Raw genomic sequence first — 16,931 nt, 5'->3', positions numbered from 1 at the left:
GGGCACTTGGAGGCTTTCTCCCCGAGTTCTGCATTTATTTCAGGAGGGTGGGGGCACTGCTGAGATGCTCCCTGCTGCTTCTCTGAGCACCCCCACGCAGAGGAGCCAGGCTCTGGGGTCCCCCCACTGTCCCCCAGGTGCTGGGGAGCAGGCAGCAAAGGGTTGGCACCGCAAGTCCCCACCACAGCACGCTGCAGGCTCCTCGGCGCCCCAACAACAATGTGCTCAGAAAGACCATGCTTAAATGCGGATGGAAAGAGAACCAAAGTTCCCCAGTACCTGACTCAAGCCCAGCTCTGCCTGCGCCCCTGCAGAAACCCCGGCAGCTGCCTGGGCACCGCCGTAAAGTGCTGGTCCTTTAAAGAAAGAGGAATGAGGAGCTGTATGATGAATATAGTCTTTTTATTGACTACTTTTGAGTAGAACAAACTAAATACATCTGTAACAGTTTGGGTTCCTTTATACAGTACATTAAATAAGTTATGCACAGGAATGCAGTAACAAATTCCTATTACAGAATTAAATGTCAAAAAAAAAAATAGAAAACTCAACCCAACAAGTCCTCTTCCCATGTCTGAATTTCACATTTATCATTACAATTCTTTTTTAAAAAAAGCAATCATTCTAATCATGACCGTTAGTACTTCGTTCATTTACACTGGGGTTAATTTTAATACACAGCCAAAGTTGCATGAGAATTATGGAAGACAATCTATTTACAAGCAATTTACTCCAGCACTGCACCGCGCTCGTTCCTTTCTCAGCCGCTCTGGCAGCGCTCGGCCCCCGCTGGCCCCCGGCGTGCGGCCAGGGCTGCAGGGAACCGCTGGGACGCCGCAGCCCCGTGTTGGGTACCTGAGGCAGCTCCGAGTTCTTGTGCGTTGTGCTGCGGACACGGGACAGTCCCGGCTGCCACTTGAGAGTTTTTGTGAAAACCAGGAGACTTCATGGCTTTGTTTTCAAACTAAAACCTCGCCGATGCAGGACTCACCCACTCTGTCCCCTGACAGCAGCTTCCAAAACAACGTTCCCCGAGGGACAAAGCTGGTTTGCTGGGTAACTCGGTTATCCCTGGGCACGCCACTGACAGCCAGCAGCCAGCTACACCACGGCAAACCCGGTGACTGTTCATCACATCTCTATTATTCACCTCCAATTGAAAAAGTGATCAAAAATAATTTGGGAATTACTTGCCTCATTGGGCTCCAACCCAGCAATCATACAAAAACAGTCACGGAAACACAGCTTCGCTGAATAGATGGTTTCCTAGATCCCATTTGCGCACAGCATGTGCAATCAGTGCGCATCCCCGAGGGCACGCTCCGATGCCTCCCATCAGCCGTGCTGCCTCCGAGGGGAGATCTCAAAGGAAGCGCCGGAGCCGAGCCCCGCTGCGTGCCCGGCGCCCCGCAGTAGCTGTTCGCGGGTCAGAGCTCCGCAGGCTGCCCCCGAGCCCTCCCTGCGCGCCGAAGCAGGGGCTCTTCTCCCACAGCAGCCTCCTGGGGCTGGGTCCCCCCCTGCACCCCGCGGTTTTGGGTTGGGCTCTGGGTGCCGACAAGGCGGGGGCAGCTGCACGGGGCCCCCGGGAGGGCCGCGCGTCCCCACGCACCTCCAGTGGGGCCAGGGATCCCCGGGGTGGGTAAGAACCAGCGCAGGCTGCCGAGTCCTGCATCGTTTGTTTGGCCAACGTGCGGGGAGAGAATGGGCTATAAATAACCCGTGGCAATCTTTGTGGTTAAAAACACCACCAGTAACTCTCAAACCAACAACTTCCATGCAATGAAAAAATGCTTTCTGCACAGCAAAATAATGGTAGCCAGGTGGAAAAAGCAGTAACTGCCCACAAGGAATCCAGATTTGGTCTGCACGTTTTCACTCAGCATAGGTCCAACCCCGAGAATCACGCAACTGCCTGTCCAGTTACAGAAAGGGATTAAAACCAGGCCCTCCAGAAGTGACCAGCTGTACTTCCCTAAACATTTGGGTTAGAGCTGTCCTCAGCAGACGTGTCCTCTCCTCAGCCTCTGCAGCCTGGAGCCACCACCCTCCGCAGGCAGGAGAAGAGAAGCAGGCTCAGCTATCCCCAAGCAGCTACATGTTTGTCATTGCACTAGAGAATGAGATGCTCTTGCTGGAAAATCGGCTCTGGTCTGTTCAAAGCAACACAGAGCCAGCACGGCTAACTGAGAAACCATTGTCTGGGAGCAAGATTAAAAAAGAAAAGATGAATATTATGGAAAAAAGGTAGCTGAATGAGGAGGCAGTTCAGACACCTCAGGAAAAGAGCCTGAGCACGTTTGACCCTTGAGAACAGGGCTCCCTGGCTGGGCACTGCTCGCTCAGCATTTCCTGCTGGCGCTCCATGGAGGCCAGGTTCCCCCGAGCGAGTGCCCGGCCTCCCCCGGGTCCCAAACAATGCTCTGGGGCGACCCTTCGGAGAGACCAGCACGGAGGCACCTTGAGCGAGGCCGACCCAAGTCCTTTATGAGCCTGAAAAAAGGCAGAATGAGATGGCAAAGCCCAAGTGCCGGTGCTCTGGAGGAGGCGGCGTGGATTTGTCAATTGTGTCAAGTGACAGAAGTTTCTGCGGTGGTTTTTGTTTTTTTTTTTCCAACTTAAAAAAAAAATCAGGAAAACTAACCAAATGGACTGAACCAAAACTTTCCTTTTAGAGTCCGTTCGTTTCTATTGCTGTCACAGATGCTGGAGTGGAGGATCGAGACGTGGCTGCCGAAGTCTTCTCGAGGGCCGGGCTGGACACGCCGTCGATGCCCTTGGCGGCTGTGGAGCGCCCCGCGGGCAGAGCCAGCGGCTTGCTCTGGCTGTGCAGGCTTTGGCCGCAGATCCGGTGGTGCCTCTCCCAGTCCTTGTGCTGGCAGAAGGAGCCGCAGTACCGGGCGATGTTGCAGCCACTGCAGGTCTCGCTGGCCTTGCGGCCGCAGTTCCAGCAACTCTGAAAGGACCCAAGACACCACACTTCAGAACGGGTTTAGTTTCCAGAGCTGTAGGACAGCGCTGACTCGACAGCTCTGGAGGGGACGTTCATCGCCCTCTGGCCCAGATTTAGTAATGTTAAGATGAGCAATCCATTAAATCTTGCTATTTCACAGACCTTTGCCAAGGGTACTAACCCCTACTCCTCTGCCCTACAAAAGCCTGCCAGACTGCACTGCACACATCCTCTCCCCTAGATCCACCCAAACGCACACAGGAAACAGCAGGCAAGGACTGAAAAACACACCACAGATGCTGCTATTTGGTCTTTTTATTTCCTGTTTTAAGCAGCTCTATTTTGGTACCGCTCCCAGCCAAGCGCTCTCCGCGGGGATTACAGCGCTGCACAGGCACCATTTGCTCTGCACCCTGCCTAGCTGCACAAGAGGTCAGAGCCGGCTAATTTGGAAAAGAAAAAGCCCATTTGAAAGCCTCCCAGCCAGGTGGAAGCGCTGCCAGCACGCAGGCTTCAGTCTGGAAGAGGAGCAAAGCCCCTCTGGCCGGCGGGCGAGGCGTCAGCTGGTGGGCTCGCAGCCCGCGCCGCTCGGCGCGAGCACGGGGGCAGGGGGCCAGCACCGGGAGCTGCGGCCGCAGCTGCTCCGAAGAGGGGAGCGGGAGGATTAGCTTCCCTGCAGCTGGAGCCGTGCATTAGCAAACGCCTACTGGGAGGGCAGGTTCAGCTGTGAAAGAGCAGCCCCTGCCAGAGCCCCGGGCCTCTCTAACCCTGGCCCAACGGGGCACATTTCGCCGGCCGCCGCTGCCACGAAGGCGAGCGGAAGGCTGCTGGGGCAGGCGGGCGGCACGGCGCGCCCCACACGCCCACCGACGGGGTCTGAGCCCACAGCGACTTCGGGGCTGCCAAAGAGCCCGAGCGAGCCGGTCAGGAGCGGGCAGCTGCTGGGAGAAGCAGGTCTCGCAACCGAGAGAAGCCCCACGGCAGCCTGCAGTAACTGGGAGAGCTGGGACACCGCTGTGCGGCTGTTTACACTTGGAGCAGCAGCTTCAGTCGTATTGCTGAGGTTCCCCGGCACGCCAGAACACACGCCAGCTTGCCAACAGAGCCCCCGGTGAAGCGGGCCAGGGATACGGGGCTCACGGGGTGCTCACTCAGCTCCCAAGGTCCTGCACTGCTCCCACCCTCCTGTGCAGCAGCACCGCGAGGGGAACGGGCAGACAGGAGGAGGACGCTCCTCTGGTATTCCCCTACAGAAAGATCATTGCTTATCTCATTTCTTCCCGAGCAGTTCCACCCACTCCCATCGTGTGTTTACTGACTGCCGCATTTGTCCTTCAGTGATTTAACGGGAAGTATCACAGCATGTCCACCGCTGGAATAACACCTGATGCTTACATGGCTCCTGCCGTGCAGGGTGACCAGAGCGTCCCGAACCCCGCGGGAGAAGGGAACCGGACTCGCTGCCCACGTGGCCTGAAGCGACACGAAGCCCTCACTCCCATCAGATTTTTGGTCAGCAGAAACAGAGGCAAAGCCCAAAGTGTTTGTGCAGAGAAATGAAAGCAATAAGCCAGCCACAAGTGGCTGTGACATCGCAGCGTAGGAATTAACCGAGCAATTTGTGCTCAGTCCAGCTGAGATCTCCAAAGCCTAATGAAATGTGTTTCCAGTTAAAGAACAGTGAGAGTAATAATTAATGACTGAGGGGTGGAAAGGAATTCCCTGAGACACCCACTCAGCAGGTGTCGCTGGCTATGACAAACCAGGAGCCATCCGTTCTTTTCTGAGATGCAAAAACCTCGTTAGGTGTTAGCAGCCCTCTGCAGGGCAGGCTGTCCCACACACAGGTTTCTCCCTGATCTCAAGGGATCAGAGGAGCAAGAGCACTGCGGAGCCTGTTTCTGGAGAGAAGCTAACACACGCTGCCCGGGCACGCGTTTTGTGAGCTAACAAACCGACAAGGTCCAAGGCAGTATGTATCCACCACGCTGGTCAGCACCAACGCAGGGTGTGATTACAGACCATCGAGAAATGCGTAATTCTGACCCAGTTTCTACCCTGCACTGTTCTAAAGCCTGCAAACTGCAATTCCTTATCTGCGCCCATCAGGTACTCCACAGCAGCAGATTTCTGAGCAAAGTGGCAAGCCGTACCCACCAGCACCCTTTTCTCTTTGCTCTCTAAATGCACAGAAATCCCCGGTGGCTACCCTGTGTCCAGCTACCGCTGCCCAGCTGTGCCCTCACACAACCGCTCTGCGCCCAAGGGTGCCAGAGGCTCCTCCAGAGGGGAATCAGTTTAGGCTGATTCCTCTGCCAATAAAATAAAAGCTAAAGTTTTCTTTTTTACAGTATCAACGCACCCTTTTAGTTACTGACTGGAGAGAGGCTTTTAAAAGGGAAAAGGGATGGGGACCTGCAGGCTCCAAGCCATCCCTGGGCAGGACCCAGGGCCTTGGTGAGTCCCTGAAACTCCCCGCTGGGGACGTCCCCGCAGCTGGACCGGCCCTGGCACCGTACCTCTGTAGACTCCTCCTGTTCGTTGATCACAAGGAAAGCGTCCTCAGTAGCCTGGCGCTTGGCGTCCGCAATGGTCTGCTCCATGCGAGCCCTCTCGGAGGCGATCATCTCAAAGGCCTTCTGCTCGGCCTCCGCCACGGCCTTCTGCACCTCCGACATGGCCTGGCGCTTCACCTCGTTCACGGCTTCTTCTGGAAGGGAACAGCAGCCTCAGCAGCCTGCCCGAGCCTCGGGGGGACGCCAGCCTGGGCACGACGGGGGCACGGAGCTGCCGTGCCGCGTCCCCTCTAGATTTGGGACACCCGCGGGTGGGGGACAAGGGGCTCGGTTGGTGCCGCTGCCACGGCTGCTCCCGCGAGCAGCAGAGCCAGGCTCGGCCCCGCGGGCTCTCCGCCGACACCGTACGAAGGAGCACCCTTGGCAAAGCCGGGGCCAGGGGTGCGGGCAGCCAGATGTGCACGTCCTGGGGCTTTCCTGCAGCTGGGCTTCTCCAGTTGCTGCGGAGCGACGTGCAGCATCTGTGTTTACCTCAAACGATCTGGCAGCATCCCTTGCCAAGGTTCCTAACAAACACTTACCAGCTTTTTTTCCATATCTCTTCGGTGACGTAGCCCGTTCCCGACCTGCTGCTGAACTCCCGCAACGAATCTGCTGGAATAAGGGACAGAGGAAAGGTTGGCAGAGCCTCATCCCGGCCCACTGCCGGCCGCGGGGTGGCTGGGGAATGCCCGGCTGTGTCTGGGGACCTGGCACAGACATCGGCCAGGCAGGGTAGGGTTAACAGGCTAAAACTTGAAACAAAGGATTCCTACAGTTAGGGCCATTCATCAAACACTTAGGTGATAAATTACAACATTTAATTAGCGCCCTGCATAATTTATGACGCAGTATAACCCATTTCCATCTCCTGGTACTTTATAACAACAAGCAATGCTTATAAATATATGCCATCAAACATCTGCACTGCCCACTGGCTTGGAACATCAATCTATAGGAGCAGCAGTTTACATTAAAGGCAGCACTTTCCATTCCCAGGGGCAATTCAAAGACTCGACTCGATGGACAAAGCGTCCTGCAAGCTCTCCTGCAGTGAGAGGTGTATACATTCCCCAGCACCCGTACGCCCCCAGGGAGCCAACGTGACAGATGGGGACACTCATGTGAGGATCTAAACACAGGCTGCAGAAACCTGGTACTGTCTTCTATCCGCATCCCTTTTTTTAACACTTCAGAGGAACTTTCTGAAGGGTCAGATGGCACTGGCAGAACGAAAGCTGATTCATGTCAAGGGCTGTGAGGTTATTTAAGCTCGTGGCAGTCTGCAGCGCGCCCGGGGAAGCTTCCTGACATTTAGCTGCACTTTCTCGCAACAGCGACAGTTTGGAAATTGGCTCCGGGTTCCCGGGAAGGGAGAAAACATCAACAAGGCTCCCGATAAAACCAGAAATGTTATCACCTTCAGCAGCACGGGGCTGCAAGTATACAGGCTGTGCTACACACCGGTGCTGGAGGGCTAGAGGCTGGCTGTGCTCCTTGGGTCCCTACCCTCAGCAACTGGCTGGAGCCCGGCGCGCTTGGTTCCCCTCTCCCTGACCTCAGGCTCTGCACGCTTTTCTTGTCCTCTACGCTCTTCACAGTTCTAGAATTGTTCCAAAAGAAGCCTTCAAGCTATTGCAGAATTTATTTATTTTTAACCAAAAATTAAGTTACCTACTTTCGGTGAAACTTTAAAAGCCATTCATAATTTCAAATCTGAAATTCAGATCTGCATGATATTCCCAAAGCAGGGCAAGGGCTGATTTAGAAGCAGGATTTTTATTTTTTTTTAATTTATTCTTCTTTCCATTTACGCACTTGCTCCCACACTGAAGTTTCCACATACACAATCCTTCCTGTTGGTTCTGTTTAGAAGTGCTATGACTGAAATCAAACTGAGTTAAAACCCTAAGGGTAAATTAAGATTTAAAGCTGCAAACAGCAAATGCTCATTAACATATTCTATTTTAGTTGCTTTTGCTCGTGTACTTGTTATTGTTTTCCTATGAAATACTCATTCTCACTGCCTGAGAACTATCAAAACTTGTTCAATTGCAGCTAAATCTAAGCTGGACCCAAATTCAGGTGCTCTTTTGACATGCAGGAAGATTCACTCTCTTTATGTAACATATTCAACTTGTTTGTATTACATCAAATTGACATTTTGAGTTTGGCATTTATTATTATTGTTAGAAAACATATATTTTCATTACTGAATGAATGAGATTTTTTTTTCCAGCACTTGCAGCAAATGCTTTTGGATGGAGATTAGAATTACCATCCAAATGCATAAAATCAGCACGTCAGGCTTGGATTTTGTGAAGGGTAAAAAGCCCTTGCATATTGGAGGGGAAAAATATTCAGTTGCACTGAAGTTAATTGACTCGTGATAGAAAAAAAAAAAGCATTAATAACTTGAACTACAGGTAGTAGTAGCTCTTACACCAGCCTTCAGTATTTTCAGAATTAGCAGGTCCTGCCCTTTAAAATCCTTTATGCAAGACAGGCTGGAAGCAGAAGAGGAAGGAAACCAACAACTTTTCCTGCCCAGCTGGGTTCTCAGCCTTGGAGGATCCTGGTGTTGAGCTGCACCTGCTGACCAAACCCAGCCGAGGAAGACGCTCTCCCAACACCAGCAGAAGCTGCTGCCAAAAAGTGCCTTCACACTTCAGCAAGCGCTGGTTCCAGGAGCTCATCCAGGAGCTCCCACACGGTCAATGACTCGTCTCTCTTCAAAGCTTTGAGAACAGTTATGCACTAATCAAGATATTTTTTTTTTAATTCTTCAAGGTCAAAAATAGCTTGGGTTTTAGTGAAAACTGTGTGTTCTTGACTGGGGAGAGTAATGGCAGCTTTTCATCTACAAGGTAATGCTCAAAATTGCCACGATGATAGATGAATTATCACAGAAAGTGATTTACCAGCGTGAGTTTTTCCCTATAATTTCGTTAAGGGAAGTCAAGCTGATCTTTTCAGTATGTTCTATTTAACAACTCATTATCAGTCTAAAGAGTTTTAGAGCCAGCATTCGGTCACCATGCTGGAAAGAAGAAATCATTAGCCTTTTTTTTTTTGTAAATTAAAAAGTTTACAATTAAAATGGAATCTTTTGGAATTAAAAATTCACATATATTCTTTTGTTTTCTTCTGTATAGCGGGTATTAAGAAATGTTAGCGAAAGGCGTAAAGGTGGGCCTTGCCTTTTCTTTCTAGAAACTGAGAAAGCTTGACTTGCAATGTGTAAAGGAGGTGAAGAAGAGAGACGGAGAAAGTCTTTTTACTAGGGCATGTAATGACAGGGCCAAGTGGCAATGGTTTTAAACCAAAAGAGAGGAGTTAGACCAGGTAAAAGGAAGAAATTTTTCATGAGGAGGGTGGTGAGGCCCTGGCCCAGGCGGCCCCGAGGAGCTGTGGCTGCCCCATCCCTGGCGGTGCCCAAGGTCGCACTGGATGGGGCTGGGGGCAGCCTGGGCTGGTGGGAGGGGTCCGTGCCCATGGCAGGGGCTTTGGATGATCTTTAAGGCCCCTTCCAACCCAAACCGATCTGTGATTAATTTGTATTACATTTTGAATTTATTACAGTCTCTTTATGCTTAGTATAGCTTTGCCGTAATTAGACAACTACTTTAAAGAGATCGTTTTTAAAGAAAAAGGCTTTTCCTCGTATAGCATTCTGCCCTCCCGCGAAGCCTGGCACCGCGTGCCGCTCACGGCGGGGCCGGGGGCAGCGCTTACCGCTGCCGATGGAGTCGGAGCTGCTGGGGCTGTGCTGCCTCGAGACGAGCTCGCTGCCCGCCTTGCGCGTCTCGGCCGTCTCGCTGCAGCGCCTCTTCCAGTAGTTGAGCTCCTCCCGGTCTGCCTCCTGGCAGCGGCGCAGCACCGCCATGGAGCGCCTCGTCTTCTCCACCATCTCCATGATGCAGTTCAGCGCCTGCAGGGAAGGACGAGCTTTCAGTTTTTCCGCCTGCCGACGAGGGCTGCTCCGGGGTTTCTCGTTGGAGGTACCCGGGGGGCTGTGCCGGGAAGGTGAAACGCGAGTCTCTGCAGAGGAACGGGCTCTGAGCGCTGTGTCCCAGAGGGAGCAGTACCCAACCAGGGAGGTGCGGTGGGTCCCGTACCCGTGCATGGAGTGAAGGTGAGACTGAACTCAGCACGAGCTGGGAAGCAGGTGGTCACCCCTGCACCGTTTGGCTTTGGTCAACACCAGGTGTGGCTGAACACCTTTAGGGCCATGCTCCTAAAGGTGGAGGCAAGAACAAACCGTTTTGCGAAGGGAATAGTGTGTCCATGCAACACACTATTGGCTGGGGGACAGGTTTTTATGACTTTTATGACACCTCTGTCTCTGACCTAGAGGAATTGGGCTTGGTACCAGCTCTCTACAGCCACATCCCAACTCACAATATTCAGCTATGGGGCTTGACACCCACACAAAACATCAGCTTTTGGATATAAGCAAGCACGGGGTCGCTCTGCATTTGTGATTAAAGCTGAATTTCAATCCCCTCTCTGTAGGGAAAACGCTCCAGTGAAGAGCTTGGACCAGCAGCCTTACTCGGTGCAGAACAACAGGCTCCGCAGAGAGTCTGCCAGAAGTACCAAGTCTTGTCCATACCCAGCATACCCATAAAAGGCTGGCAACCCAGGAAAAAAAGCTTTTAAAAAATAATGATGGGGTTGGTTATTCTGCAAATTCCATATACTTGCTGTGCATAACACATCTGCATGCTTGTTGGTACAGTGCTGGCCTGGGCAGCTGCAGAAAAGACCTTTGCAGGGACAAGGTTGGGCTTGATTGCTCTGACAGCCATGCTCTAAAGGAGAAACTCCCCGGCTCAGGCACTGAGTCCAGACTGGTTTTGGCTTTCACTGGCCATGGGCAGAAGAAAAATACCAGGAAACTGCTACTGCTCCTATCTGCCCTCCCCACCATCGACCTTCCTGTGGTAGCTTGTAGTAGCTACTTGGAAAGCCTGGATACGGTACTAACAAGAAGAAAATCACAGACTGGGGCAGGTGAGTGCTGGGTTGTGTCCCACAGAGCTTCCCACAGCTCCCAATGTTCCTTACATGATCCAGATGCTTCCACTCATCAGCCCACTCTCTCTCTGTTAAGCGGTGGTCCACCAGCTCGTCCTGGTACCCTCCATTCAAACCTGCAACAAACCACAGCCAGAACAGTGGTTAGACGGACCAAGTGCTTTCAGAGCTGGAGAGGTAATGTGGCCCTGAAGCAATAAACAGAGCTGTATTTCTAACCATGTATAGCTGTGATTTTAAACACTTCTCAAAGAGGAGGCTAATTGCATACTGGTGCTTTTACCCCTGCTTGTGTCACCATCTCAAAAGTGCTACAGTCCCCTCACAGGTCTGGACCTGACTCGCTTGGGAGGGCAGTTCCCTTTTTATAAAGCCGTAGGAGCTCAGAGCTCATGATTCAGGCTGCCCTGTTGGGAACAGAGAGCTCACCTACACATCCCCACCAGGGCTGGGGACAGAGGAGGCGGTCAAGCTCTGTTCTCTCCAGGCTTCACACATCTCCTGGCTGAGTCACCTCTGAAAAGTTCAGTTCTGTTTCCATGGTCTTCGTCTTTGCCTGCTGGGTTGGCTACGCTCAACACAAACACCAGGTCCTTCCTCCTCATCCTCGGTGGCTCCACCCTTTATACATACAGGGGGAAACAGCAACTCTGCCTCTCATTCTTCCTGTTTCAAACCTTTCAATGTTAGATGTTTTCTCTGAATTCCCTACTCTCATCCTTCTGTTGGGGATGTGCCTGGAATTGCACAGCTTTAGGTGAGTGGCTGAGCAGGGGCTAACCAGGGAGAGACACCTCAGCTCCACTGCTGGACCTCGCAGCTCCTACAACGGAAAGCCCGTCAGACCCTCTCACCGAGGCTGCTGTGCCTGTCCCGAATCTCCCTGTGCTCCAACATCTTGCTGGGGTCCCTGTAGAGATGGGAGGTGGCGATGTCTTCCAAGGTGTAGTGCTGGAGGGGCGGCGGGGTGGGGTGGAACTGCCCGCCGGGGTTCATCAGGGGGATGCTGAGGGCCGGGCTGTGCCGCGGCGCGGGGCTGATGGTGCACACCCGCTTGGCCGGAGGCTCTGTCGGCAGCGTCTCTCTCTCGAAGCTGTTGTCTTCTCTTCTGCAACCACACCGACAGACAGGATTCGTTAGCACCGCATCAACGTGCTCAGAAAGGGAAAGATGCAGATTTGGGGCAATGATGGTTTTACTGGGAGGTAAAAGCAGGAAGCTAAAACAAACACGCTCAACTTGGGAACAAATCCACGAAATGACCTTGTTAAAAAAAAAAAGTTCAAAATGCCTGAGTGTTGTGATTCATCTTTCCAGGCATGACCAAATTAAGATTTCACAGTTTTTATAAATTTGATGTGTGCTCCACATAATTACATAACGACTTTTTCTGGGAATAAAAGTAGTGAAAATGAGCTGTATCCCTCCTAGCGCTGACAGTGCCGCTGCTCTCCACCTTTCCAGCCCAAGCATTTCAGTGACCATCTACTGAACTAGTCCCTCTGGGACAGAATCTGCCTGAAAGCCCTCAGAAAGGTTCCCTAGCTGAGTTCTCAGTGCGGGAGTCCTGTGAGGGGAAGCTACAGCCACAGATAGTCAGCACTGTCTTGTTAACATAGCTGTTATGATCTAAGATCTTATGGTTTGGCCCTGGACACCACTTCAAATTTTGTTTCACCTTTGCTGCTGTCAAAAACCACGTCTTCAGGAACTTGGCAGTGCTAAAGGCTCTTCTTACCTGTCCGGGCTGTGCCTCTTCCCGTTGCCGTTGACCTCAATCAGCAGCTCAGAGGAGTCGGCTGGGGAGGCGGTGGTGGTGTTCAGCAGGATGTGCTCGTGCTGCGCCAGGTACTGGGACGGCGTCTGCTTGGCAGCCCGGGCGCAGTGCAGCAGCTCGCGCTGGAGCAGAGGGAGGTTGGCCTGGAAAACAGGCAGAGCTCTGCTTCACGCGGGCTGCGCAGGCATTTGCTCCATACACGAAACCCCTCAGAGCAATAAAGGATGAAGCCTGGGCCCCCGCTCAGTGTGTTCCCTCCCGGGATGCCTGCACCGTGCAGATCTACCTGCGTGTTCTCAAGGGCTGAGCACGACCCGAAGCTGGCGCACGTGAAAACAAAGCGCTGGGGGAAGCACTGCATGCTTCCAGCACCTAGCTGCTCCGGGCATGCTCTGTATGCCAACACCCCAAATATTCTAGATCTGAGCACTGGCAAATAAGATTGTAGGATCAGAAGGTGCAGCATGGAGCTTGGTTTGTCTCACTTATCCCTGACACACAAGCAGACATATGTGGAACTCATTACAACGTTAGCTTCCTGTGAGCCAGTCGCACATGGCGATCGCTACGGTCTGCGCAGTCTGTCTTGGACTTCAACGAAATTGTTCTGGTGCTTGAAATGAGAGCTTTGCTAGTAGTGACACGCTGCCAAGTAGCACAGACCAACACACAAATCGTTAGCAAGCCCCATCAGCTCACTGTCACCTTCAGAAAGGGGATCACAAATGGCCTTAGGGGGAAGTTCGTCGCCTCTTGCAGCTTGCAGTGAAATTCCTCAATTGTCACCGTTGAGTTCTGAGAAAAGAAATTAAGAAATGAAATGACAATTTGTTCTTATTTTTAGACACTTGGGAAACAGCTCAAAATGAACAGAACTGGAAGGGAGACTGCATCTGCCATGACAGGACTGACAACGTTTGCATCAGATCCCGCCTAGCACAGCCAAAAAGACTCAGGCCAATGGAGCAGAAAGATCTACCACACCAGGCAAGGGGTGAACGTGGCACACAGCCAGGAGCTCCCAGCTCTGGGGTGGGAGGCAGGGACCTGCTCCGGAGGCAGCGGGACCCAGCTGCCACCTCCTGCACCCTGGCCAGGTGGCCTGGGGCAGGCCAGGGGAGCCAGGCAGCGGCTCCAGCTGCTCTGAGCTGCTCTCCTTCCCTGCCTCCCCCCCTTTCGGCTCAGCTCATCTAACCTACCTGCCATCCACAAAGTCACCGCCAGCCTGCTGCTCACCCCAGTGGCACGGGCTCCCCCAAGGCTGTTTAGGCTGTGCGCTCCCTGGACAAGCAGCATTTGATACGCTGCACATACGAAGCTCGTCCCTGCAGCAGTAATTGCTGTCAGGGGTGAGAATGATGAGCAGAGGAACCTGAACAGCTTTTAATTTCCCTTCCAAAGTGGTAAGCTAAGATACTACCTTACATCCACAGAAATATACAGGCCTGCCTTCTTTCAGAGGCAGCATTTTGCATCCCGTGCTCAAGTTCTGTGAAAACCCGAGGCTGCATACAACCCCACGTTTGTTCTGCCCATGCCAATCTGGAAAGCAGAAATACTCCGTGCCTGCAGTCCAGCCCCATTTGCTGTGCACTGAGCCTCAAGAGCAAGCCTGCCAAAAAGCAGAGACCAGCTCAGGAGCTGTGCTGGGCGATGGTGCAGCTGGGCAGGTGGCATGGTGCTGTGCTCCAGGGCCTTGGCTAGGCTTGCACGGGGATTGCACAGCCATTTCTACCAGTGAATTTGTGAATCTGCACGTCTTAGATACAATCCTGCAGCAAGACCCATTCTTTTCTTTTTCGAAGGACGCTTTCAGCTCTCCGAAGACGCAAAGAGGCAGGAGACTATACGTCTACTGTTTGTGTAGGCACACACCACCACCGATCTCAGGTATTGCAAATCCAAGGGCAAAAGCTGCACAGAAATGTGATTTACCAAGCCCCTTTCTGTCTTTGCACCTTCAGACTGTCCTAAATACAAACATGACTGAATGACAGTTTACACAGCCACCAATTTCTTTGTTAATGCAGGCGAAGCAGCAGAATATCAGAAGCTGAGGCCTCCAGCCGCAATAGCACATTTCCCATCTCCTACAGACCTCGGCAATAGTTAACACTGCAGTGCTGGTGGGGCTGTGTTAAGCTGTGCGGGACAGCCCATAAAGAGGAAAGAAGCTCATTAAATACACACTGTGCTCAGCGCTGCATACCAGAACTGAAATGCTTGAAGCATCATGATGTTCTCCACACACTCCAGACTTCGAACTGGACTTTTGAAAAGGAGTAGACGCAGACACTACCCCCACACGGCATTTCCAGAAGCCCCAGAATTCAGCATCACCCTCTTTCCCCTCAGAAAGATGTGCTTTCAACACCCCCACAACGTACTGTGGAGCTGCAGGAAATAGGATGGGGCCCTGGGCATGACAGGCTCACCAGTTACCCACAACGGGGCTTTTTCAAAAGAGCGCACAAGCCATTGGTTTGCAGTCTGAGGTGCTCTCAGACAGAGCGGCTTTCAACTTTCAACTACCGATTTTCCAGAAGTCGTAAATCCCTTCTACTCTAGGCTTATAGGGTGCAAGGAATAAAATGTTTCCCTAGTAGAAAACTACAGTCTCCTCTGAACTGTGTGGAAGTTTCACTCACAACAGCAAACCAGGAAGCACAGCACAGCCACAGCTTCCAGCGAGGATGGCAAAAAGCCCCAGGCACGCAGCTTTCGTAATCAAGTTCAGTCCAAAATCTTCTAGGTTTCCTTAAGCTCAGCTGCAGCCGGGCTCATGTCAAAGCAACGCAACTGGCCAAATAGCTTTTGAAACCCACTGAAGACAAGAAAATAAAAAGTCAGCGAGTTTACCAGAAAGCATAAACATTGCAGAGTCGTGCTCAGTCAACAGCCCCGCTTGTAAAGACACACACGGTTGTGCAATGCCGGCACGTGGCGGCTGCCAGGATCCCATCACTACGATGCTTTTGCCACAGCAAAGCCCCCGCGGCCGCTCTGTGGCTTCGCAGGGCTGTGCTTGGCGGTGCTTACCACTAAGGCCAGGACGAGGGTCCGGACCTTCTCCCCGATCTCTGGAGAAATGTCATTGCCAAACTGCTGGAGGGTGGTGAGGAAGCGCTTCAGCTTGCTGAGCTGCCGGGCGCCGCACGTGGCTGGGAGCTGCTGGTTCGTCAGGGAGGAGGAGGAGGAGGAGGCAGGGCCGTTGCTAAACCGCTGGGGTGGGGACGGTGCCCCATTGAGCGTCGGGGGGGAATGGTTTATCCCGTTGGGCACTGCAAGGCAGAGACAAAAGCGTTATCGGCGTGAGGCGGGCATGTCCCCAGGGGCTGCTGTTTAAGAGGATGGAGATGGTCACAAGCAACCTTGCTCGGGGCGATGTTCTGTGTGGGCCCTCGTGCACAAGTCCCCCTCCTCCAGCTCCGGTGTCCCCACAGAGTTAGGGTTCAGACAGTGACAGACCAGGTGCCCCTCGGTTTTCATTTGAGGCAGCTCAAGGGGACGGGGGTCAGGCTGCACGAAGCTGACGCCACGGCAGCCCACACCGTGCCATACGCTCAGCCCAAGGAATTGAACGGGCTTGATCTCAAAGTTTACAGCCCTCGGCAAGAACTACCAAGCAGTGTTTTTCTGTCTGTGTCATGCAGAAAATGACCCCAGCTGATCCAATAATCCCCCCCCAGCCACATCGTTTACAGGCAGCCCGCAGTGCTCGCCGCAGCCTGGGACCTGCTGACAGGCACCGAAGCTCAGGTGCTGCGGAGGGCTGGCGGCACGTCCTGAGGGGTGCCTCCTGCCCCGTGCGCCCAGCCGCGTGCCTCCCCAGGGACTTGCAGGGCGTTTCGCAAGCACGCTTGTTTTCCCAACCTGGTCCCATCTGCGACTTTGCCTCCTCTGAGCAGAAAGCATGTTGAAACAGACTTTGGTTGTGGAAGTTTGGGAAGTCCGCAAGGGATTAGAATAAATTGTTGACATCCCCACACTGCAGTTGTGCAATCTGAAGTCGTGTCTGGGAAATGGTGGAGAGCAGCTGTGCGCTTGGGGCCCAACTCCTCACAAACCCAGAATTTCAGAGGTGAAAAGTACATCATCTAAATACAGTTTCAGCTGACGCACTGGGTTATCCTTAAAAGCCCAGACCCAAACCCTTTGTGAAGGCGAGTGCTGAAGGACACCAGAGCCATCGCTCTGCCAGAGCTGCCCTCGCACCCCGGCATGCCCGGGCAGGGGAAGGCGTGTGCTGCTCCTGAAGGAGCACAGCACGTAAAAGATGCAAAAACTTCCACCGCGGTTTCACTAAGATTGCTTCTTGGCTCTTCCAAAGAACACCACCGGTTAGGGGTTTTCAGAGAAAAATACGGGACGTACTTGAGCAGTTAAACCGCCCTGAGGCACACCAAGGTTGTGCAGGCTCCACACACCTGGACCTGCCGTGGTGAGCCCGGGGAAGATGAACCACAGTCAGTTAAGATCCAAGGGAAAGATAAGGCTGAAGAGACCTTCAAAGCTGGCTCGTGCTAACCAAGGGGTGAAAGACTTTTTTGGGGCATAACAAAGACACGTCCCTTTGCACACACAGGGACGATGAAATGAAGGTAAATTC

General features: G+C 52.9%; 1 protein-coding gene across 2 annotated transcripts in view; it reads right to left on the bottom strand.

Moving 5' to 3' along the window:
* Nucleotides 1–388: 388 nt before the first annotated feature.
* Nucleotides 389–16,931, bottom strand: part of CBFA2T2 (CBFA2/RUNX1 partner transcriptional co-repressor 2) — a 41,233-nt gene continuing 24,690 nt past the window's right edge. The window contains exons 3-11 of one of the 2 annotated variants that reach the window (XM_040576269.1): nucleotides 15,362–15,603; nucleotides 13,028–13,117; nucleotides 12,284–12,465; nucleotides 11,400–11,653; nucleotides 10,576–10,661; nucleotides 9,241–9,436; nucleotides 6,050–6,120; nucleotides 5,470–5,661; nucleotides 389–2,953 (exon numbers count right to left, since the gene is read on the bottom strand). In XM_040576269.1, the coding sequence (XP_040432203.1) occupies nucleotides 2,669–2,953; nucleotides 5,470–5,661; nucleotides 6,050–6,120; nucleotides 9,241–9,436; nucleotides 10,576–10,661; nucleotides 11,400–11,653; nucleotides 12,284–12,465; nucleotides 13,028–13,117; nucleotides 15,362–15,603 (1,598 nt within the window). In that variant the 3' untranslated portion in view covers nucleotides 389–2,668. The remainder of the gene's footprint in view (nucleotides 2,954–5,469; nucleotides 5,662–6,049; nucleotides 6,121–9,240; nucleotides 9,437–10,575; nucleotides 10,662–11,399; nucleotides 11,654–12,283; nucleotides 12,466–13,027; nucleotides 13,118–15,361; nucleotides 15,604–16,931) is intronic. The other variant, XM_040576268.1, reaches the window with a different exon arrangement.

This window comes from Cygnus olor, chromosome 16, assembly GCF_009769625.2.
Source record: "Cygnus olor isolate bCygOlo1 chromosome 16, bCygOlo1.pri.v2, whole genome shotgun sequence".
NCBI classification, from domain to species: Eukaryota; Metazoa; Chordata; class Aves; order Anseriformes; family Anatidae; genus Cygnus; species Cygnus olor.
The sequence above is the reverse complement of the archived record's forward strand: the minus strand, read 5'-3'. Positions and strand labels throughout refer to the sequence as shown.